The sequence below is a fragment of the Aquarana catesbeiana genome, linkage group LG12, assembly GCF_042186555.1.
Source record: "Aquarana catesbeiana isolate 2022-GZ linkage group LG12, ASM4218655v1, whole genome shotgun sequence".
NCBI classification, from domain to species: Eukaryota; Metazoa; Chordata; class Amphibia; order Anura; family Ranidae; genus Aquarana; species Aquarana catesbeiana.
In genome coordinates, this window is record NC_133335.1 from 43,256,585 (window position 1) to 43,279,746 (window position 23,162).

Genomic DNA, 23,162 nt, shown 5'->3' on the forward strand with positions numbered 1-23,162 from the left:
TGGTTTTAACAGCTTAAAGTATAACTAAAGGCAAAACCTTTTTTTTAAATTTTTTTTAGTTTTGGAGTGCAGAGGGATTAGAGCCCCTGTCAGTTTTTATTATTGTCTGTGACCCCATTAGGGAGATTCACCCTCTCTATTTATTTGTCTTGTTTACTATTATAATTAAAAGTGAAAGTAAAAGAAAATCCCAAATTTTGTGTTGTCCCCAGAAAAGTAATAGGGGGGAATCTTCCAATGGGAACACTAGTTCTGGTGACCTGGAGGTCCCCAAGGAATTCCCTTAATTTTTTAGGGAATTCCTCTTGCTTCCTGTTTGGTGATGGTGCAGGAATTGAAGTGAAATCTCTGCACTGGGACACAGATGGCGATTTAATGTGATAACGTAACGCCCCCTTGCTCTATCTAAAATGGGGGAAAAAAAAACGTTTGCCTATAGTTCTACTTTAAGGGTTTTTTTTACCTTAACATAGTTGCCAACTGTCCCGGATTTCCCGGGACATTCCCGGGACTTACACTCCATTCACAAATTTTTTGTGTCCCGGGAAATGTCCCGAAAAATCCGGTTTTTGATTTTTGCCGCCGCCGCTAGAGGTCTGCGGTGTCTCCGACGGCCGCCATCTTGAAGAAGCTTGAAGACGGCTGGGGGGGGGCTAGACGGAGCTCCGACGCGCCCCGCCTCACTCCGACCCACCCTCCGCCCCGCTCCGCCCCGCCTCACTCCGCCTACCCCCGCCCCGCTGCCAGGGAAAGGGGCGGGGGTTTTGCCATGCATGCGGTATTCGAAAAGACCGGCGGACACCTCTGAGGTAGGGGAGGGGGGGCGCACGCCGCTGTGGGAATTTGTAAGGGGAGCTCCACTGGGGGACACCTGATGTGAGGGGGGGCTCCACTGGGGGACACCTGATGTGAGGGGGGGGCTCCACTGGGGGACACCTGATGTGAGGGGGGCTCCACTGGGGGACACCTGATGTGAGGGGGGCTCCACTGGGGGACACCTGATGTGAGGGGGGGGCTCCACTGGGGGACACCTGATGTGAGGGGGGGCTCTGCCGGGGACACCTGATGTGAGGGGGGCTCTGCCGGGGACACCTGATGTGAGGGGGGGCTCTGCCGGGGACACCTGTTGTGAGGGGGGGCTCTGCCGGGGACACCTGTTGTGAGGGGGGCTCTGCCGGGGACACCTGTTGTGAGGGGGGCTCTGCCGGGGACACCTGATGTGAGGGGGGGCTCTGCCGGGGACACCTGATGTGAGGGGGGGCTCTGCCGGGGACACCTGATGTGAGGGGGGGCTCTGCCAGGGACACCTGATGTGAGGGGGGGCTTTGCCAGGGACACCTGATGTAAGGGGAGCTCCACTGGGGGACACCTGATGTGAGGGGGAGCTCCGCCAGGGACACCTGATGCGAGGGGGGGCTCTGCCGGGGACACCTGATGCGAGGGGGGGCTCTGCCGGGGACACCTGATGCGAGGGGGGGCTCTGCCGGGGACACCTGATGCGAGGGGGGGCTCTGCCGGGGACACCTGATGCGAGGGGGGGCTCTGCCGGGGGCAGGCGATGTGGCTAGTGACACGCTCAGGGCTCCCACTGATTCTGCATTATGGTGAGTTGAATGATTTCATTTTATATTACAATGTAATAATAGAAATACTGCACTTCAATCATCCTGACACCATAACAATCATGGTGCTGGGATGATTGAAGTGCTAACACCAGGTGTTTGGAGTATCTTTATCTGCTGATTGTTAAACTTTCTAGAATACACATATTTTTATTGTGTAGGATCTGGGGCTGCTGTCCCGTCATTTCCCTCTCCCCCTCTCCCCCTTTCCCTCTCCCCCTTTCCCTCTCCCCCTTTCCCTCTCCCCCTCTCCCCCTTTCCCTCTCCCCCTCTCCCCCTTTCCCTCTCCCCCTTTCCCTCTCCCCCTTTCCCTCTCCCCCTTTCCCTCTCCCCCTCTCCCCCTTTCCCTCTCCCCCTTTCCCTCTCCCCCTTTCCCTCTCCCCCTCTCCCCCTTTCCCTCTCCCCCTTTCCCTCTCCATCCCTCATTCATCTTAGACTCTAACCACACCCTCTTGAGCCACGCCCATTTAAGCCACGCCCACTGATGCGTAAACCACGCCCATTTTTCGCCTCTTGTGGGGTTTTTTGCTGAGCCACGCCTACAAACGAATGCCCCGCCCCCTAATTATTGTACGGCTCCGCCTACAGCCACAAAAGTGTCCCACATTTTTTTTTTACAATGTTGGCAACTATGCCTTAATGCATTCTAGACCCCCCCCCCCCCCCCCCCCCAAATACTTACCTTGCTCCGCTTTAAATCCAGCGTTGTGCCCAAGAGCAGCATCACTGCTCTCCTCCCATGACTAAGAGGTAGCAGCATGAGCAATTGTCAATCAAATCCTGAGCACCGGTGGGGGACCCCAGCAGAGGAGAGCAGGTGAGTATAACCCAGTCGTTCTCAACTCCAGTCCTCAAGGCACCCCAACAGGTCATGTTTTCAGGCTTCCCATTATTTTGCACAGGTGATTTGATCAGTTTCACTGCCTTAGTAATTACCACAGCCCTTTCATCTGAGGGAAATCCTGAAAACATGACATGTTGGGGCGCCTTGAGGACTGGAGTTGAGAAACACTGGTAAAACCTGTAATAATAATTCCATAATAATGCTTTTAAGTATTAAATTTAATTACTACTATTTTATTTTTTTTATTGATTTCAAAAAGCACTAGCAACATTTTCCTTAACTCCTTCAAGGGGACTTCTTATTTCCTGTCCTAATGACATGGTTTCAGAGGTACAGGAAGTTATGGGGTACATGTCTTATGGAGTCATGCACAGTAACTAAACCACATTTATTTAGCAGAGCAGGGAGAGGATTAGAATGGCTGTTGAGTCCTGTCCTAGTGGCACCTGCACCACACATTTGTGGCACAATTTATTGTCCTGGTGTCGTCAGGACAGGAAACGAGGCAATGTTTCTCCAGTGAGGATAACGAGAACAATAAAACCTAACTGAAGACTGTTTTCCACTCTATTGAAAACTAAATTTAAAAAGTTTTGATTGGATTTGTGTTTAATGTAGTCTGATTTTATGCTTTGTCCTGCAGGGTGCAAGCATGTGAAAGGCATCCTTCTCTTTGGTCCACCTGGTTGTGGTAAGACCCTCATGGCTCGACAAATTGGTAAAATGCTAAACGCCCGTGAGCCTAAAGTAGTCAACGGTCCTGAAATTCTAAACAAGTACGTTGGGGAATCTGAAGCTAACATTCGTAAGCTGTTTGCTGACGCCGAAGAGGAACAGCGGAGGGTGAGTCCCATTCTCATTGGACAATGCTCATTAACATGAAATAGTCCTACAATGAACTTCTCTTTGCTCCTTTTTGATCTTTTAAAGTAAACTGCCAAAAATAAAAACAAAGTTGCCCCTGGAGCTTTTTGTTATAATGTGAGTGAACGTATGCACAGCTGGCATCTTCACCAGGTCTTCCAATTTCGGCTATTTTGATTGGCTGCAATGACATATCTCCCGCACATGCTTCGGAGCTTTGTAGGTTGAGCAGGCCCTGGCCTACGTGTCTTGAACACTTAAAAAGCAAGACTTTACTTCCATAAGTTACGACTCCATTTGTGTCCAGATGGGTGTTTTTAGGTGTGTACCACCCCCACCCCACCACCACACACCATTCACTTTGTGTGTTCCAACACCATCTCTTCCCCTTTAACATGAAATTAACAATCCAGTAGGTAAAGTGGGTGGTACTCATAATGGGCACAACAAGGGTGAAGATTCCGGAACTCAGTACAGAGATCTCACTAGTAGAATCCTCGAGTTGGAAGATACTGCCAGGGGGTTTAACTCTCCACTGCTCATCTTACAAACACTGAAATATCTGTTTCAAATGGACTGACCCTTTAAGCAGGATTAAAATCAGCAACTGAAATGCAGCATAACATATATAATGGCAATTTGCTCTAGAGGTGAAGCTTGTTAACCTTACTTTTGACTACATCACGGATTGCACCATACATCATTAATAAACATAATTGTTTTGCCTACAGCTTGGTGCCAACAGTGGGTTGCACATTATCATCTTTGATGAAATAGATGCCATATGTAAGCAGAGAGGCAGCATGGCGGGCAGCACTGGCGTCCATGACACTGTGGTCAACCAGTTGTTGTCTAAGATAGATGGTGTGGAGCAACTTAATAACATCCTAGTTATAGGTAAGACTTTAGCTGGTAGAAGGTGGCTTCTCTCTCACTACATGGGTGCTTCAGTCTTATCACTGTCCTCCTTTCTCTGTGTGTCTTTTTCAGGGATGACCAACAGGCCAGACCTGATAGATGAGGCTCTTCTGAGACCTGGCAGATTGGAGGTCAAAATGGAGATTGGTGAGTGTGACTTTTTTTTTTATTAGGGACTGCATCACTCCTCTGTTCCGCCCTTTGACATGTCTGTGTTATCTGGACTTCTCAAGGCTTGCCTGATGAGAAAGGTCGCCTCCAGATCCTCCATATCCACACTGCTCGCATGAGAGAACACAAACTACTAGCTAGTGATGTGGAAATTCCCGAGTTGGCCACGGAGACCAAAAACTTCAGTGGAGCTGAGCTGGAGGGACTGGTGAGGGCAGCACAGTCCACAGCCATGAACCGACATATCAAGGTGAGACATGCTTTCTGGCTTATTTAAAGACGTGTATTTAGCCATATCTATCGATCTTATGTAGCTCTTGGTCCATGAATTATGAAAGAAGTTATTTGAGGGGTTGCCTAACTTTGTACAAAGTGGGTTCAGATACCACTGCTAGCTGCCTATTCCCTGAGTTATGTGGTCTGTGAATTGGGCAGTAGCTGCTTTATACAGAGCCTTCTCATGAAAATGTTTTACTTTATGACAAGGTGTACCTTTGTTAGCCACAAAGCCCTACCCTCTGTGTTCTGGGTATCCTGGTCTGACTGGTCTCAACACCTTGATCTTGTAGCTTAGCTATACTGACTGAGAAGTGCAAAAGTAGCCAAATAAAGCTCTCATTGGATGGGGGAATGGTGTGCCTATGCTTTGCTATCAGGGCTTAGTCCTAAACTCAAGCACTTACTAAGCCAAGATCAGAGGGAAGCACAAAAGGGGTTTTCATAAAGGTCATTGGTGTCATCTTTGGGTGCTTGCTCTTAATTAGGACTTGCATCCACTGGAAAGTCACTTTCTGTACTGGTAAAGACATTTCATGTCCAAGTGGCTTCTACTTTTATCTATATCATGATAAGATAAATGAGAACCCTCATAGACATGCATCATGGCTTCAACAAAAATAATCTGCAAAGTAGATTCTAATCACATTAGGTGCAGTTAAACAATGGGGGAGATTTACTAAAACTAGAGCACTCAAGACCAGCCGTGGTGATTTCACTCCGCTCTCCTGGGAATGAACTGGTAACAGAACCTAGCCAGGTGACGACAATGTTTAGGGACTTCTTCGCTACACTATACACAACCTTAGTTTCGAATGACACCTCCTCAATGGAATCATTCCTTTCTGAGCTACAAATTTCTCAACTAACCAAGGAACAAGTTGTGGATTTGGAGGCACCATTGACGACAGAAGAGATTGCCGGAGCCATAGCTGACTTCCCCAGATCAGATGGCTTACCTGTAGAATTCTCCTCCACATACTCGTTCTTGTTCCGAAACTTCTCTCGCTATACAACTCTATATATGAAGACTCAAATTTACCCGCCTCCATGAGGGAAGCATCAATTGTATTAATCCCCAAGTCGGGTAAGGATCCGAGCCTCCCAGAATCTTATCGCCCCATTTCTTTACTCCAGGTGGATGTCAAGATTCTTGCAAAAGTCCTTGCCATCCGCCTTAATGTCATTTGTGCACCATGATCAGTCGGGCTTCATGCCAGGCAGGAATACTTTGTTCGATCTTAGACGATTGTTTATAAATCTTCGGACTTCTCATGACAACCTAGGGTCCAGGGTGATTGTGGCCTTAGACAAGGCCAAGACGTTCCACTCGGTCGAGTGGCGATATCTAAGGACCTACATAGGAAATAACTCAGCACTTGCGCCAGACTCAATGCGAAACCACCAACCTAATTGCTAATAGGGGAAGGGAATATTTGAGATGAATTTTTTTAAAAACTGACTCGTATACAAGTCCATAAAGTCCAAATAAAAGCAACTTGAAGGCAGCCCAGTGGAAGATGAGAAGGATCGTCTGGAACAGCTGAGAATAAAACACAGGCGCCACTCTGAGTGCAGTATGACAGCATGTTTAATTTCACAAATGGAAATGGGTGCTCACAAAAGTAAAGTGGTAAGAGGCATTTAGGCACAATTTGCCAGTCGTCCGTGAAGTCGGTGCATCCATGGGGATGCTTGCTGGGGGCTCAGAGCAGGCTGCGCCGGTCATCGCTGACACTTCCTGGGTCTGGAACACACACAGAGGGAGCTGAGGGATGCCGTCGCTTCCAGGTAGAGGAGAACCAATGGGCGACGCGTTTGCAGAGCATGCGCTCCTTCTTCAGGCCTAACGGGGGTCATGTTGGATAAGGGCTTATAAGCACAGGAGACATCGCTACTGGGTCCTAGAGTCCCACAGATATATTCATATACACACACATTTTTATGGAGAAAGTTGGGCAAATGTGGATATGTGACTGCCTAACTAATTAAGCATATAAATAAAAAAGTTAATAGAAGTATTAAAAACATTAGGAATACTCTTATGAGATCGGCATTACAATACAGCAAATAACAGAAAAACACAAACTTTATAAGCGCACACCCAAACACACAGGGAAAACTCGTTGACCATAAACAAATTGATTGGATGGGGGATATTGTAAGGGTCAGTGAAAGCATGATGGCTAGTAATTTGTACAAAAATTAAAAGATCTATGCAGATGACACCCTGCTCTACCTAGATAACTCAGATAATACCCTGCCAACAGCCCTGGCCTTGATAGAATGCTTAAGTACCTTCTCCGGCTTAAAGCGGAGTTCCACACAAAAATGGAACTTCCGCTTTTCTGAACCCTCCCCCCCTCCGGTGTCACATTTGGCACCTTTCAGGGGGGAGGGGGGTGCAGATACCTGTCTAAGACAAGTATTTGCACCTACTTCCGGCATAGACTCCCATGGGAGTCTATGCCTCTTCCTGTCCCTCCGCGCTGTCTCCTGGGAAACACACAGCTCCCAGGAGATAGCAGGGACCAGTTACGATGCGCAGCCCGACTCGCGCATGCGCATTAGGGAACCGGGAAGTGAAGCCGCAACACTTCACTTCCTGATTCCCTCACCTAGGATGGCGGCGGCAGCTGCCGAGAACCGAGCGGGTTCTCGGCGTCGCCTGCCGACATTGCTGGACCCTGGGACAGGTAAGTAGCCATTTATTAAAAGTCAGCAGCTGCAGTATTTGTAGCTGCTGGCTTTTATTTATTTATTTTTTTTGGTGGTTTAGGTGGACCCCCGCTTTAACTGGGATAAATCCCAGATACTCCCTTTAGACAGCTTCCCATCGCCAAAAGACAGCTTACTTTCCCCTCGCAGAGGGTAGACCGCATCAAATACTTAGGAACACGGACCACTCAAGACCCGGCTAACTACGTCTTACTTAATATAATACCACTCTTTGAAATGCTTAAGCAGAAAACTCAAATCTGGACCTGACTCCCACTGGGAGTGATGGCCGAATAAATCTTGTGAAAATGGTACTATTGCCCAAAATATGATCTCTCACTTTTATAATATGTTGTCGCTTCCCCAGGCATCCACATCAGCCTATGCATTGAAGAATAGATGGGAAGGGGAGGTGGGACCCACAGAGGATGAGGAGTGGAGTGAAGCCTTAGATACCTGCAAACTAGTTTCACCCAAACTCTCTGATCACTTGACTCAGATCTTTATACTGCACCGATCATATCTTACACCACTAAGAATTTCTCGATATAAACAAGGTCAATCCACTAATTGCCTGATGTGCAATCAAGACACGGGCACATTCTATCACCTACTGTGGCATTGCCCAAAGATTCAGGAATTCTGGACACAAGTAGTGCAGTTCCTACATGACACCATGGGTTCCCCCCTACACTACACCCCAAGCCATGCCTTCTGGGCGTTTTCCTAGAACCAGATATGGATAAATTCACTAAAACATTTTTTAAATGAAACTCACTTTTCTGCAAGAAAAGTCATAGCCAGGCTATGGATGAGGCCCAGCCTGCCGGAGCTCACTAACTGGATAGTAGAAGTTAATAATAATCTGCCCTATAAGAAACTCATATACTCCCATAGAGGATGCCCCTCTAAGTACAAGAAGATCTGGGGTAGGTGGCTACAGACCCCTGAAACCTGCGTTCATCAGGGAGCCAATATACCATGAACCTCCGGACCTCCAGTGTCTCCACTAGCTTCATGTGGTGAAACTGGGACAAGAGCCCATAAAACCATAATACACCTTGACCGTTGTATAACCTGACATAACTTAAAGTGGCAAAAAGTGTCTCATGTTTAGGTCTGTAACATCAAGGGATGTCTTTGCGTGATACTGTATAACATACTGGACATTTGTCACAAATGTCTTATATATGTGTATTTTCTTTTTGTTCAATAAAAGAAATTGTTTCAACGTAAAAAAAAAACTGGAGCACTCAGAATCTGGTGCAGCTGTACATGTTAGCCAATCCGCTTCTAACTTCAGCTTGTTCAATTAAGCTTTCACACAAACACCTGGAAGCTGATTGGTTTCTATGCAGAGCTGCACCAGATTTTGCTTTTTCCGGTTTTAGCAAATCTCCCCCCAGTGCAAAGTTGTGGGGGAGATTTAATAAATCATGCAAAGTTTTAGCTGGGTTCCGCTTTAGAAACGTGTTACGTGTTCCAGAGCCCCTTTCATGTGACAGCGCGCAGCGTGGAGGTTCTTCTTCCCTGCAGCCGCTGTCGCATTTAAAATTGGTCCGGCTGTTCGGAGGGCTCCACCCACACAGCTTCATTGTTCTTTCACAGTCCATCTGCCGTGGTTGCAGATGGACTTGTTCTCAATTTATTATTAGTGTGGTAATTGATACACTTGTACTCCACTGGTACTTCCTGCTGTTCTCTAAAAGGAAACACCATACAGATGTATGGGCAGTGAGCTGTAGAAAAAGTCTGCAGGAGCCAAAGGGAGTGCTACTAATCGCAGCTTGTTACCTGTATAAAAGACACTTGCCCACAGAAGTAATCAATCGAATTTCAATCTCTCCACCATGGCCAAGACCAAAGAGCTGTCCAAGGATGTCAGGGAAAAGATTGTAGACCTACACAAGGCTGGAATCGGCTACAAGACCATCGCCAATCAGCTTGGTGAGAGGGTGACAACAGTTGGTGCGATTTATTGACAACTGGAAGAAACACAAAATAACTGTCAATCTCCCTCGGTATGGGACTCCATGCAAGGTCTCACCTCGTGGAGTTTCAATTATTATGAGAACGGTGAGGAATCAGCCCAGAACTACATTGGAGAATCTTGTCAATGATCTCAAGGCAACTGGGACCATACTCGCCAAGAAGACAATTGGTAACATACTATTCCATGAAGAACTGAAATCCTGCAGCACCCGCAAGGTCCCCCTGCTCAAGAAAGCACATGTACAGGGCCATCTGAAGTTTGCTAATGAACATCTGAATGATTCAGAGGAGAACTGGGTGAAAGTGTTGTGGTCAGATGAGACCAAAATCAAGCTCTTTGACATCAACTCAACTCGCTGTGTCTGGAGGAAGAGAAATTCTGCATATGACCCTAAGAACACCATCTCCACCGCCAAACATGGAGGTAGAAACATTATGCTTTGGGGGTGTTTTTCTGCTAAAAGGATAGGACAACCTAACCGCATTAAAGGGACGGGGCCATGTATTGTCAAATCCTGGGTGAGAACCTCCTTCCCTCAGCCAGGGTATTAAAAATGGGTCGTGGATTCCAGCATGACAATGACCCAAAACACACGGCCAAGGCAACAAGAAGAAGCACATTAACGTTCTGGAGTGGCCTAGCCAGTCTCCAGACCTTAATCCCATAGAAAATCTGTAGAGGGAGCTGAAGGTTTGAGTTACGAAACCTTAATGACTTGGAGAGGATCTGCAAAGAGGAGTGGGACAAAATCCCTCCTGAGATGTGTGCAAACCTGGTGGCCAACTACAAGAAACGTCTGACCTCTGATTGCCAACAAGGGTTTTACCACCAAGTACTAAGTCATGTTTTGAGAAGGGGTTAAATAATTATTTCACTCATTTATAACTTATTTTTTTTGGATATTTTTGTTCTGTCTCACTGTTAAAATAATCCAACCACTAAAATTATAGACTGATCATTTCTTTGTCAGTGGGCAATCGTACAAAAACAACAGGGGATCAAATACTTTTTTCCTTCACTTTTTTTTTTTTACATATCACACATTTGTGTGATTATAAAAGTAAGGTTGAATTGAATGCTACCATTTAGAAAGGGCTTTCAGAATTGAAAGGTTTTGGTGATAACTGCCCCAGTCTTCTGCAAACTCCTAATCCTCCTAATATTTCAACACCTGACAATATCAAACCACCATCCGGAATGTGTAAACACTCGTTTGACCTTTAATAGCTGGCAAAAGGGGTCTGTATGCGTCTCCTCTGTTCCAGATATTACCCATGGCATGTTCTAGTCTCTCATCTACAGTATGGGAACATAGGTCAGTTATATGCAGCACATTGCAAGGATTGCATGGATTGTAGATTCTAACCTGCTCCTGTTTTGTCGGAATCAAAGTAGGCCATTCCAGTTCACTTGTTGAAACCATTCAAAATAAGTGTTAGGTGGCAGTTTTTGCCTTATCTGTTGTAGTCACACAGTTCTAGTGTTGCAAATATGAAGTGTTGCACTCCTAGCATTTCTTTAGACATGTAAGTCCTTCACCAAAGTTGCATCTGTTAGCACAGTATGTTTTTGTTTACCTTCTTGCTTTTGATGCATGCTTTTAATCTATTATATATTTACTTTTGAATTACATTACTACGAATATAACTAAGTGTTAATGTACACCAGCATTTAAAATGATGAGGTCAGTTTAATTGTGCTTTGCTTAATGAGAACCTGTTTAGATTCCAACAACACATTCCATCTCTGTCAGAAGTTCTTCACAGGCTGATGTCAGAAGGAAACCACAAATACCCATTAACTTTATCCTTCAGGTGGTTTTATGTGATGAAAAGCACCTCAGGTAGCCGGTTTGTACCTTTTGGATACCAACTTCATTAAAGATGTCCCCTCTCTTCTTAGGCCACCACCAAAGTTGAGGTTGACATGGAGAAGGCAGAACGCCTGCAAGTAACAAGGGTAGACTTCTTAACATCTCTGGAGAATGATATAAAGCCTGTAAGTAGTTTTCTTTTTACCGCAGATACTGGGCCTCCACTATGATTGCCTTAAAGATAATTTAATCCTTCTTGGCTTGATGTGCCAAACTGCTCTTATTATATGTCATCTGACACACTTTAGGCCTTTGGAACTAACCAAGAAGACTATGCAAGCTACATTATGAATGGCATCATTAAGTGGGGAGACCCGGTGACCCGTGTCTTGGAGGACGGGGAACTGCTTGTCCAGCAGACGAAGAACAGTGACCGAACACCCCTTGTTAGTGTTCTTCTTGAAGGTAGGTATATTGAAATCTGTTTGGCGGTGCGGTTTATGATCCCGTATGGAAATGTCAATCAATGTTATACTGCTGACTCCTGTTTGTCCCTTGACAGGTCCGCCACACAGCGGCAAGACAGCACTGGCTGCCAAGATCTCTGAGGAGTCCAATTTCCCATTTATCAAGATCTGCTCACCAGAGAAGATGATTGGCTTCTCCGAGACCGCTAAGTGCCAAGCTATTAAAAAGGTATGCAGCCTCTTCTATCTGGCTCATGAGTAATAACCAGTGAAAAAGGGGAAAAATGCATTGCCCTTAGTAGTCAATCAGTTCCTTTTTATTTGCTAGCCCGCATTAGGAAAATGTAGTGGGAATCTGGTTTCCCTGGGAATGTGTCTGTGTTCCTTTTACCTGGCTGTTGTTTTCCCTTTTCTATCTCACAGCTATATAATCAAGTCCAGCAAGTTACATTTTGGGGTCCCTCAATTGTTGCTGCAACTTATTTGAATGAGCATCAGTGAAATTATACTTACACTTCAAGGGGAACATTGAAGTACAAATACATTTTAAAGTGTTTGTAAAGGCATTTTTTTTTTTTAAATTAACTACTTCAGCTCCCTAAGGTTTACCTCCCTTCACGACCAGGCCATTTTTTGCGATATGTCACTGCGTTGCTTTAGCCAACAATTGTGCGGTCGTGCGACGTTGTACCCAAATAAACTTGATGTCCATTTTTTCCAACAAATAGAACTTTCTTTTGGTGGCATTTGATCACCTCTGCCAATTTAATTTTTTGCACTATAAACAAATAAAACCAACAAGTTTGAAAATTTCTGCTATAAAACATACCAAATATTTTTTTTAAAAAAATCTAATTTCTTCATCAATTTAGGCCAATATGTATTCTGCTACATATTTTTGGTAAAAAAAATCCCAATAAGCCTATATTGATTGGTTTGCGCAAAAGCTATAGCATCTACAAACTATGGGAAAGATTTATGGATTTTCATTTTATTTTTTACTAGTAATGGCGGCGATCAGCATTTTTTTCTTTTCTTTTTTTAGTGGGACTGCGACATTGCGGCAGACAAATCTGACACTAAGTGACACTTTTTGGGGGCCAGTGACACCAATACAGTGATCAGTGCTAAAAAAAAAATGTCACTGTACTAATGATGCTGGCAGGGACGGGGTTAACATCAGGGGCGATCAAAGGGTTAAATGTGTTCCCAGGGAGTCCTTGCTAACTGTGTAGGGGGTGCTTTGACTGGGGAAGACAGAGATTTGTGTTCCTGCTTAGCAGAAACACAGGATCTCCATCTTCCCCACTGACAGAACGGCAGTCTGCCTTGTTTTCATAGGCAGACCGCTGTTCTGCCTCTCTTAGGAACAATCGCCAGGTGCCAGAGAACATCAGGGCTGCTGGTTTGCTCCTGCTGTGTCCAGTCACAGAGGGAGCCGGTTGCTGGTGTCGTGCATGCACGCCCCAGACCAAGAAACCAAAAAGACATACAGGTATGTGATATCGTGCTGAAGGGCCACCCTGTCGTAGTATATGTGCATGGGGCGGTCAGGAAGCTGCTCTGAGCAAAGGGTACTGCACAGAGCAGCCTTGAGCCTTTTCTTCTGGGGTCCCCCACTGGCGATCTTGTCTCCCCCTCTCCTGTGTCTGCCCCCATTAAGTGCTTGCTATGGCGGAAGACGGGCAGGCTAAATCCCTAGCTGTGCTATGTGTCCGTTGACACACAGCGGGGCTCAGTCCTGCTCACAGCGGCAGGTAAAAAAAAGTTTTACCTTTTTAGAACCACTTTAAATATCATAAAAATAACTGGTGTTTATTCACCATCTCAGACCATTAACAGTTCACTAAGCCACCACTAATGTACTCTGCAACAGTATGTCTGTATATCAAGAATAACGTAAAAGTGAATGTGAGAGATGACATCACTGAGGGAGCTAGGGAGGAGGTAGAATCCTTATGGGTAGAGCTCCAAAGGGATGAAACTAAGGGGAAAATAATACTGGGAGTATGCTATAGGTCCCCTAACCTGAGAGGGGGGCGGACCTCCTATCACAATTTGGATTAGCAGCAAGGATGGGAAGTGTCATTATAATGGGAGTTTTTAACTATCCAGACATAGACTGGGCGGAAGGAACCGCGCATTTGTCAAAGGCTCGCCAGTTCCTAAATGTCTTGCAGGATAATTTCATGGGTCAGATGGTAGATGCACCAACTAGAAACAAAGCGTTACTAGACCTACTGATTACCAACAATACAGACCTGATCACGGATGTGGAAATAAGGGGCAATTTAGGAAACCGTGTTCACAGGTCAATTAACTTCAGTATAAATCACACAAATAGGAAACATAAGGGGAATACAAAGACATTGAATTTCAAATGAGCAACTATGAACCTTGCTAGAAGATATTAATTGGGATAAATTCTTAGGCACAAAGAACACGGAGGAAAGATGGGTTTGCAACAAGGGCATTAGCCAGTGCATCCCATTGGGAAATAAATGTAACCACTTGCCGCCCGCCCTATTACCAAATGACGGCGGCAAAGTGGTTTGATATTCCTGACCGGACGTCATATGACGTGATCAGGAATATCGAGCCGCTGCGCGCCCCCGGGGGCACGTATCGCAGCGATAGTTGTTGCGGGGTGTCAGTCTGACACCCTGCAACACCGATCTAGGTAAAGAGTCTCCGACGGAGACTCTTTACCACGTGATCAGCCGTGTCCAAACACGGCTGATCACGATGTAAATAGAAAGAGCCGGTGATCGGCTTTTCCTGACAGAAGCGAGTAGAGGAGAGCCGAACGGCTGCTCTCCTGACAGGGGGGGGTCTGTGCTGATTGTTTATCAGCACAGCCCCCCCTCGGATCCTACCCAGGACCACCAGGGAAGTGATCCACACTGGACCACCAGGTATGCCCCTAGACCCCCAGGGAAATGCCACTGTGTGCCCAGGCAGCTGCCAATCAGTGCCCACTTCAATGCATACCACTGCCAGTGCCACCAGGGATGCCCATCAGTGCCGCCTATCAGTGCCACATATCAGTGCCCAGCAGTGCCGCCTATCAGCGCCACCCTATCAGTGCCCAGCAGTGCCGCCTTTCATTGCCCATCAGTGTCCCCTATCAATGCCCATCAGTGCTGCATATGAGTGCCACCCATCAGTGCCGCATATCAGTGCCCATCGTCAGTGCCCGCTCATTGGTGCCACCTAATCGGTGCCGCCGTATCAGTGCCTGTCAGTGCCGCCTTATCAGTGCCCATCAGTGAAAGAGAAAACTTACTTATTTACAATTTTTTTTAACAGAAACAAAAGCAAAACTTTTATTTTTTTCAAAATTTTCGGTCTTTTTTTATTTGTTTAGCAAAAAATAAAAAACGCAGAGGTGATCAAATACCACCAAAAGAAAGCTCTATTTGTGGGAACAAAATGATAAAAATTTAGTTTGGGTACAGTGTAGCATGACCGCGCAATTGTCATTCAAACTGCGACAGCGCTGAAAGCTGAAAATTGGTCTGGGCAGGAAGGTGTCTAAGTGCCCTGTATTGAAGTTGTTAAAAGCGCTAATAAAAGTCCTGGGTGGCTTAACTCCCAATGTAAAAATGCATATAAAAGCAAAGGAGAAGGCCTTCAAAAAGTACAAGGCTGAGGGATCATCATCAGCATTCAGACTTTACAAAGAATGCAATAAGAAATGTAAAATGTGCAATTAGATAAAACACGAAAGACACATAGCGGAGGAGAGCAAAAAAATCCCAAGAAATTTTTTAAGTATATAAACAGTAAAAGAGGGAGGACAGACCATATTGGCCCCATAAAGAATGAGGAAGGACATCTGGTTACAAAGGATGGGGAGTTTGCGAAGGTATTGAATTTATTCTTCTCCTCAGTCTTCACAAGGGAATCGGGGGGCTTCAGTAACCAAAACTGCAATGTTTATCCTCCTGACACATCACAGGAAGCACCCTCATGGCCAACAGAGGACAGAATTTAAAATAGACTTGGAAAACTTAACATTATTAACCACTTGACCACTGGGCACTTAAACCCCCTTCCTAACCAGACCAATTTTCAGCTTTCGGTGCTCTCACACTTTGAATGACAATTACTCAGACATGCAACACTGTATCCATATGAATTTTTTGTCCTTTTTTTCACACAAATAGAGCTTTCTTTTGGTGGTATTTAATCACCGCTGGGTTTTTTATTTTTTGCGCTATAAATCAAAAAAGACTGAAAATTCGATAAAAAAAAAAATTCTTTGTTTCTGTTAAAATTTATTGCTGAGTATTGGCCGAGTTTTGCACAGTGTTGCAGAGTATTGCAGATTATTGGCACTGAGCAGCGCTGTGGGCACTAAACATCCAGCCCACATCGCTGCTGCAATCTCTCCCCCTCTCCCCTCGCACTGTACCGATCGGAACAGAGAGGGGAGGGAGGAACCGGCGTCATGACGTGACGCCGGTTTGTTTACAAGTGATCACTCCGTCGTTTGACGGAACGATCACGTGGTAAACGGCTGCGATCAGCAGCTATTTACCATGATCCTTGATGCGCCGGATCCTCTGGACCCGGCGGTCATGAATGTTCCCGGGTGCGAGCCCCAGGGGGCGCGCGGGAGCAACATTCTGGAAGGACATCCCACGGACGTCCACCCAGAATAAGCCAACCGCGCTGTAGCCATCTTTCGACTGTGGCCCGGTCGGCAAGTGCTTAAGTCACCGGGACCAGATGGCTTGCAACAAGGGTCCTTAGGGAACTCAGTCAAGTAATTGCCAGACCATTGTTTCTCATTTTTACTTACTGGAATGGTACCAGCTGATTAAAGAAAAGACAATGTAGCACCAATATTTTAAAAAGTGCCAAAATATATCCCTGGGAATTACAGACCAGTTAGCCTAACATCAATAGTATGTAAACTCTTGGAGGGGATGATAAGGGACTATATACAAGATTTTAGTAATGAAAACGGTATCATTAGCAGTAATCGGCATGGATTCATGAAGAATCTATGGCACTCAGAGAGGTGGCGAGGAGCGCTGGGGGGGACCTGAGTAGAGGAGGATTGAGGCTGCACAGTGCAAACCCATTGGACAGAGCAGGTAAGTATGACATGTTTGTTATGTTTTAAACCTAAAAAAAATGCCTTTTAACCACTTCCAGCCCAAGGATGTCATTGACTTTAAGTGGGGATATCTGAATGATGCCTGCAGCTCCAGGCATCATTCAGATATCACCGTTTTCGGCCAGTGATTCTGTGCACCTTAAGAACAATTATAGTGACAGTTCACAGCCGCTTGATTGTTCTTTCTTACAGGAAGCAGGAGGGGACATCCCCCCCCCCCCCCCACCTTCTGGTGCTTCTCCGGGCTCGCCCGTGCGATCGGCGAGCCGGAGAACCAATCAGTCGCTGCCAGACGTTGATCATAGGGATTTCTGCTGACCAGATGGTCCCCAGTCATCTCTATGACCCTCGGAGGCACGGACGTGACGTTATGATGTCCCGTCTGGGCCGGCGGCTGGAAAGGCCGAGACAGTTCTTTTTTTTTTTTTTTATCTCGGTTTTTCCAGTCTGGAGGAGAGATGTGGGGTCTTGTAGACCCCACATCTCTCCATAAAGAGGACTTGCCATGCACTATGCCTATTACAAGGGATGTTTACTCGCGCACAGAAGCGAAGGCATACGCAAGTTGCGCCCACATATGTAAACGACGTTCAAATCACATGTGAGGTATCTCCGCGTGCATTGGAGTAGGAGTAACAATTCTAGCCCAAGACCACCTCTGTAACTTGGAACTGGTAACCTGTAAAAAAATGTAATGCGTCACCTATGGAGATTTTGAAGTACCACAGTTTGGCGCCATTTCACGAGTGTGCGCAATTTTAAAGCGTGACATGCTAGGTATCTATTCACTCGGCATAACATCTTTCACATTATACAAAAAAATTGGGCTAACTGTTTGTTTTTTATTCATGAAACTGTTTTTTCCCCCCAAACAAAACGTGTTTGAAAAATTCCCGTGCAAATACCGTGTGAACTAAAAAGTTGCAACGATCCCCATTGTGTTCTCTTTGGTCTCTGCTAAAAAATAACATATATAATGTTTGGGGGTTCTGAGTAATTTTCTAGCAAAAAAAGGATTTTTACATGTAGGAGCGAAGTGCCAGAATTGGCCCAGTATGGAAGCGGTTAATATCCCATTAATATCTATCATCCTTATTCCTTCACTTACCTATTCTCTATGCTATTCATTGTTGTGTTTTGATATTTTCCTCCTAGATATTTGATGATGCTTACAAGTCTCAACTGAGCTGCGTTGTTGTAGATGATATAGAGAGGCTGCTAGGTAAGCATTTTGAAGTCTTTCTTTTTTATAATGGCTACATCAGGGAAAACTTTGGAATTATAATTCACTGCTCCTTTATTGTAGATTATGTGCCGATTGGTCCCCGTTTCTCCAATCTGGTGCTGCAGGCTCTGCTTGTGCTCTTGAAGAAAGCCCCTCCTCAGGTATGAGTATACTTTAGGAATGGTTACCTTGTAATATTGTTTTGGTTAGCTCAGCTGTGGCTTGAAGTTAAATAATCTTCTTGCCTTCAGGGTCGTAAACTACTAATCATTGGCACCACCAGCCGCAAGGATGTTCTTCAAGAGATGGAGATGTTGGATGCTTTCAGTACAACTGTCCAAGTTCCAAATATCAGAACAGGAGAGCAGCTTATGGAAGCTCTGGAGGTCAGTATGGAGTCTGCTATATCTAAAACGCAGCTGGGCAGATTTGTATAAGGCAAAGGTTGCTAACCTGTCAGGACATTTAGTGGAATGAAAAAAAAATAAAATAAATCAGTAATGGTGGTAGGCAAGGCCTGGCCTCATGGTGTCATTGGTTGTTAGGGTGCTGGCAGCTGGCCAGCCTGCACAATGATGCTGTGTGGCCCAGCTGCCTAGCCTACCATTATCACTGAATTTTGAATGTCCTGACAGGTTGGGAACCACTGCATTATTTTTGTGGTGACGGGACCCCAGCACTGTAAGGCAGCCACTCAGTAACCACTCAGACTTTATCACTCAATCATTATTGTCCATGATAATCGGTACTGCCTTTTGCATAGAGCTGTTTTATTTGGTACATATTGATCCAGCTTGAATAGCAGAGCAATGCACATGTTTTGCACATAACCTGGCACATTGGAGCTGTCACTTTCTAGTGCAGGTTTAATGTAGGGATTAAATGCTCTTTCCTCCATGTTTGTATATTAGACCTCTATAGCCATATGATATCAGATCTAGAATCATGCAGGTGTGCGCGCCTGGGCCTTACAGCTGCACAGAATGGTGACCATACTCAGCCCCAGTTCACACGGGGCGACTTGTCAGGCGACTTAGCCGCCTGACAAGTCGCGTCCCGTTCTGTACTACGGAACCATTCTATTAGGAGCGACGCAAGTCGCTCCGACTTAGAAAAAGGTTCCTGTAGTATTTTTGGGACAACTTCAGGCGACTTGCATTGACTTCTATACAGAAGTCGTTTTGCAAGTCGCCTCGGTGAGACGACCTGCAAGTCGTGCCACCCCTGTGTGAACCAGCAGTAAGGCATGTAAGCACTGTTCTGTGCAGGTATCCTCTGAGCCCAGATTACAAGATGATAGACTAGACTGCCTGGGTTTAGAGGAAGTTGGATGAAAAAATGCTGACTGATATTGAACCTAAAAGACTGAGGGCATCTAGTGGAGAGAAAGAAATGCTGTGGGACAATTCTGTATGTTTCTTTATACTACTCACTTTTTCTTCATTTCATTAGCTGGTGTTTTACAGTTACCTTTGGTCATTTCAGCTCCTGGGTAGCTTCAAGGACAACGAACGCTCCATCATTGCACAACATGTGAAGGGACAACGAGTTTACCTTGGAATCAAGAAGCTGCTAATGTTAATTGAGATGTCCTTGCAGGTGAGAATACACAGGGGGGGGGGGGTGTGCAGGAGGTAGGAAGCAGCACAATAGTACCATCAAAGCAGTTAGTTTCCATTGTCCAGTATAGTTAATGAGACACTGCCACCTAGTGGCCAATGTTTTTAGAGCAAATGTAGATTATTTCTAATATATAATGTCTGTTCTTCTTAGATGGACCCAGAGTATCGTGTTAGCAAATTTCTTACCCTCTTAAAAGAAGAAGCTTCGTAAGTATGCAAGATGTGATATGTGAATGGAAATACAGGGCATTGTGAAATTATAATTGCGCTTTAGTCTGAGTCAGAATGTGTGTGCTCTTTCCCTCAGTGCGGGGGAGGAGGAAGCTGACCTGCAGACAGCACAGCATACACAACTTTCTCACATAAGTATGGTCACAGCGTTGAGACATTTGTTTTTTATTAACATCCACACAGTTGGTGCTGAGTAGACAGTAGTGGAAAATCAGGGGTTTTATTTAGAGCCCTGCATGAAGCTGTAAATACTCTTATGTGCCACAACACTGAAGATGTTTACTGTTGTCTCCATAGTGCACTTAGTTCCACTGAGTGCCCCTTGCCAGAGAACGGCTGTAGAATCTCAAACCTCCTATGCATATTTCTCCAAATTCAAAGGGGAGTGTAGAACATGCTGGTTCCAGGGTCATGGAGCTGAATGCAGCAATGTCCCATTCTGGAATCATTACACAGCCCCCTTCAGAGGTCTGACTGCATCTACAGAAACATGGCGGGATTTTACTGTCCTTTACCCAGTTTAAGATGGGGACACTCAGCACCTGAGTACATAGGACATAATACACCAAGCTTCCTCTGCAGCCTGAGCTAACTGCTCACTTTTTTTTCCCACTTTATTTTGATTTATCTTATTTGTATGGATGGTAAGAGAATCGGTAAATTGTTGTGGTGCCTTGCCTTCTCTATTTTCTTCAGACACGGCCACCATTCTCTATGTAGGGAAAAGTGACAATGTCTCTGCAGAGGGCCACCCACCCCCCACTCTCTTCTTCCTTCATTTCAGCTGGTACTAAATTAAACAGCATCAGCCACCATGGGGAACACCAACGCTACTCCCTCAGTCATGTGACAGTACCCAGGTCTAGTGATTGGCTGCTAGACACTGAGCACTGTCACAGGGGTGGAGGTCACATGCTTCCCAGTACACAGATGTGCACGGTGTGGTCACTGGCTGAAATCGAGGAAGGTGTGGACAGGGAGCACTGACAAGTTCAGTAAAAGTCGGGGGGGGGGGGGGGAGAAAGAGACGTTGCCACTTAAGGTGACATTCTCTTTAAAGGAAATGTGTAGTGAGAAAATGTTGGAGTCTGCTATTGCTGTACTCCTAAAAATGTTCAATGCCTTCAGTCAGGCCAGAATTCGCTATACAGCAAATGTAATGCAATTGACAGCACTTTTGATCTGTTGATCAGGTTAGCGACTTTAGATTATTAGAGCCATTGGATCAGTATGACACCCGGCTCTGGGTTTAACAAAGTCACTAACCTGATCTGCAGATCAGAAGTGCTGACAGTCATACCCCATGTGATGGGTTTAGCAGTGGCGGTATTTGTAGAGTCCTCTCTACTCACTACTGTTTTTGGTTATTCCAGAGAACCACCACCCCGTCGTGACTACGCTTAACTGGACATCTCATTGGTGTGGGCACGGGCACGAGAGGATGTTTCCTTCAGAACCAGTAACATTCCACCCCTTACCGTCTGTTCCTGGGAAGGTTGGATCCTTGAAGCACACCACAGGTCCCCTTAGTACTGTGTCACACAGGACATGCATGTTATCTGACAACACTTTGTCAAAATGTTACACCACCTCAGCTTTGTACATCTATTCTGCTCCTAAGTTATATGAATGCACAAGGCGGCCATGTTGTAGCAGCCTCTTGTCAGAGCTCTCCATGGTACGTTCTCTGTATTCTTTTGTGTAATATGGTGGGACAGATGGACAAGGTGGCCTTTGGTGGTAAAGTCATTTTGTACCATTCTCATAGTTAAATTGAAGTTCTGTACTTTAATCTTGTAGCAGTCAGATCGTTGATATGGCACAGAACAGACCATGCTGCAGCAGCCATATTGGGATGTGTGTTCATTTACCTGTCCAAACGTCACTGCAGTGGGATTACCCTGATTTTTAATTACCTCGTGTTATCCACACACAATTTTATCGCTAAACAAGTGGCCAGATTGTACAACTTCTAGACTTGAATGGTGTGTTGATCTGTGGCACTGGTTGTGAATATTTATTTAAAAATGTCCAAAGCAATTGCATATCATTGTCTGTGGTTCCTGCTGCTGTGGATATGGCTGTGGTCACCTGTACAGCTCTGAAAACGGTTTGTACAGATAAAGGGTATTACTTTCTCATATGGTGTTCGCCAATAATGTTGTCTTTGGTAAAGAATTTGTGTTAGTGTGCCCATCATCACATAGGCAGCCAGTATACGCTGTGATTTGGAATAGCCGTTATGGGAGCCGGTGTCTAAAGACAGGCTTAGTAAACAGTATGGCTGCCCTGCTACATGAGGATGATGGATACACTTTCAATTATTGTCAGGAATCAAACATACTTAAAGGTGTTGAGGGGGGGTTGCATGTCTCTATGGACTGAATATGCTCAAGTGGGTGTAAATATGCTGTGCTGGGTTGCTTTATCCCCTTTTAGACTGCTCAGATCCAATTTGTCATAGCCGAGTCCACCTTCCCTGTCCCATCTGTGTCTCCCCTCCTTCTGGTATCATGTGATGTGACTCTGTGGCTGTTTCCCCCTCTTCTGCTTTACAGACAAATGTTTTATCCTCCGTCCCACAGTATGTGTATATTTTATTGTGGATTTAAAATGAAATAAATATTCTGTGGGTTATTACTGCTGAACAATCATTGCAATAAAGAAACTATTTATCGGATCTTCCTGTCTGCAGTGTAATGATGTAAGTCATGTTTATGGTACAAAAGTGGGAGCTTTATGTATTGAGTGTTGCAAGGCAAAGGGACTCTTTCATGAGAAAGTAAGTAGCGGGACAGCCACTAATAGTCTTTTCCAAATGCTAGTTGATTGACTGTGTCTGGCTTGAATACTTAGTATGTATATAGGAGTGCCTGAATTTCTTTTAGGTCAAAGCCTCAACAAGCATAAAAGCCATTACAGTCAACATTGGCAGCACCCATACATTTCTCTTGACAGAATCACTTGCATTTGACATTTGTCTTCTAAAATCCAGTTAGAATTAATAATCTTCCACTGAATTCTGATCACTCAGTTTTGGGTAAATATTGGAAGGCTGAGAGTCCTCTCTGCATCCTATCTCAGTAGGGAGATTTCTGGACTTCAGTCTCGGGTCTATCCAGAGATTTCCCCCACTGAATACACATTACATTTTATGGGTGGTTGATTTCCCCTGTAAGTAAAAAAAAAACATAAGCAAATATGTTATTATATTGCAGCTTACAAATTCTTGGCTGTGGTGGCTCCATTAGATTCCTTTTTTTATGCTTG

The 23,162-nt window shown here is 45.2% G+C and overlaps 1 protein-coding gene across 1 annotated transcript in view; it reads left to right on the forward strand.

Moving 5' to 3' along the window:
• NSF (N-ethylmaleimide sensitive factor, vesicle fusing ATPase) overlaps positions 1–22,572 on the forward strand; it is a 131,727-nt gene extending 109,155 nt beyond the window's left edge. The window contains exons 9-21 of the mRNA XM_073607653.1: positions 3,110–3,309; positions 4,062–4,227; positions 4,321–4,395; positions 4,482–4,669; positions 11,309–11,404; positions 11,528–11,684; positions 11,782–11,915; positions 17,970–18,036; positions 18,121–18,200; positions 18,291–18,425; positions 19,525–19,638; positions 19,813–19,868; positions 21,266–22,572. Of these exons, the coding sequence (XP_073463754.1) occupies positions 3,110–3,309; positions 4,062–4,227; positions 4,321–4,395; positions 4,482–4,669; positions 11,309–11,404; positions 11,528–11,684; positions 11,782–11,915; positions 17,970–18,036; positions 18,121–18,200; positions 18,291–18,425; positions 19,525–19,638; positions 19,813–19,868; positions 21,266–21,296 (1,499 nt within the window). The 3' untranslated portion in view covers positions 21,297–22,572. The remainder of the gene's footprint in view (positions 1–3,109; positions 3,310–4,061; positions 4,228–4,320; positions 4,396–4,481; positions 4,670–11,308; positions 11,405–11,527; positions 11,685–11,781; positions 11,916–17,969; positions 18,037–18,120; positions 18,201–18,290; positions 18,426–19,524; positions 19,639–19,812; positions 19,869–21,265) is intronic.
• Positions 22,573–23,162: the final 590 nt, after the last annotated feature.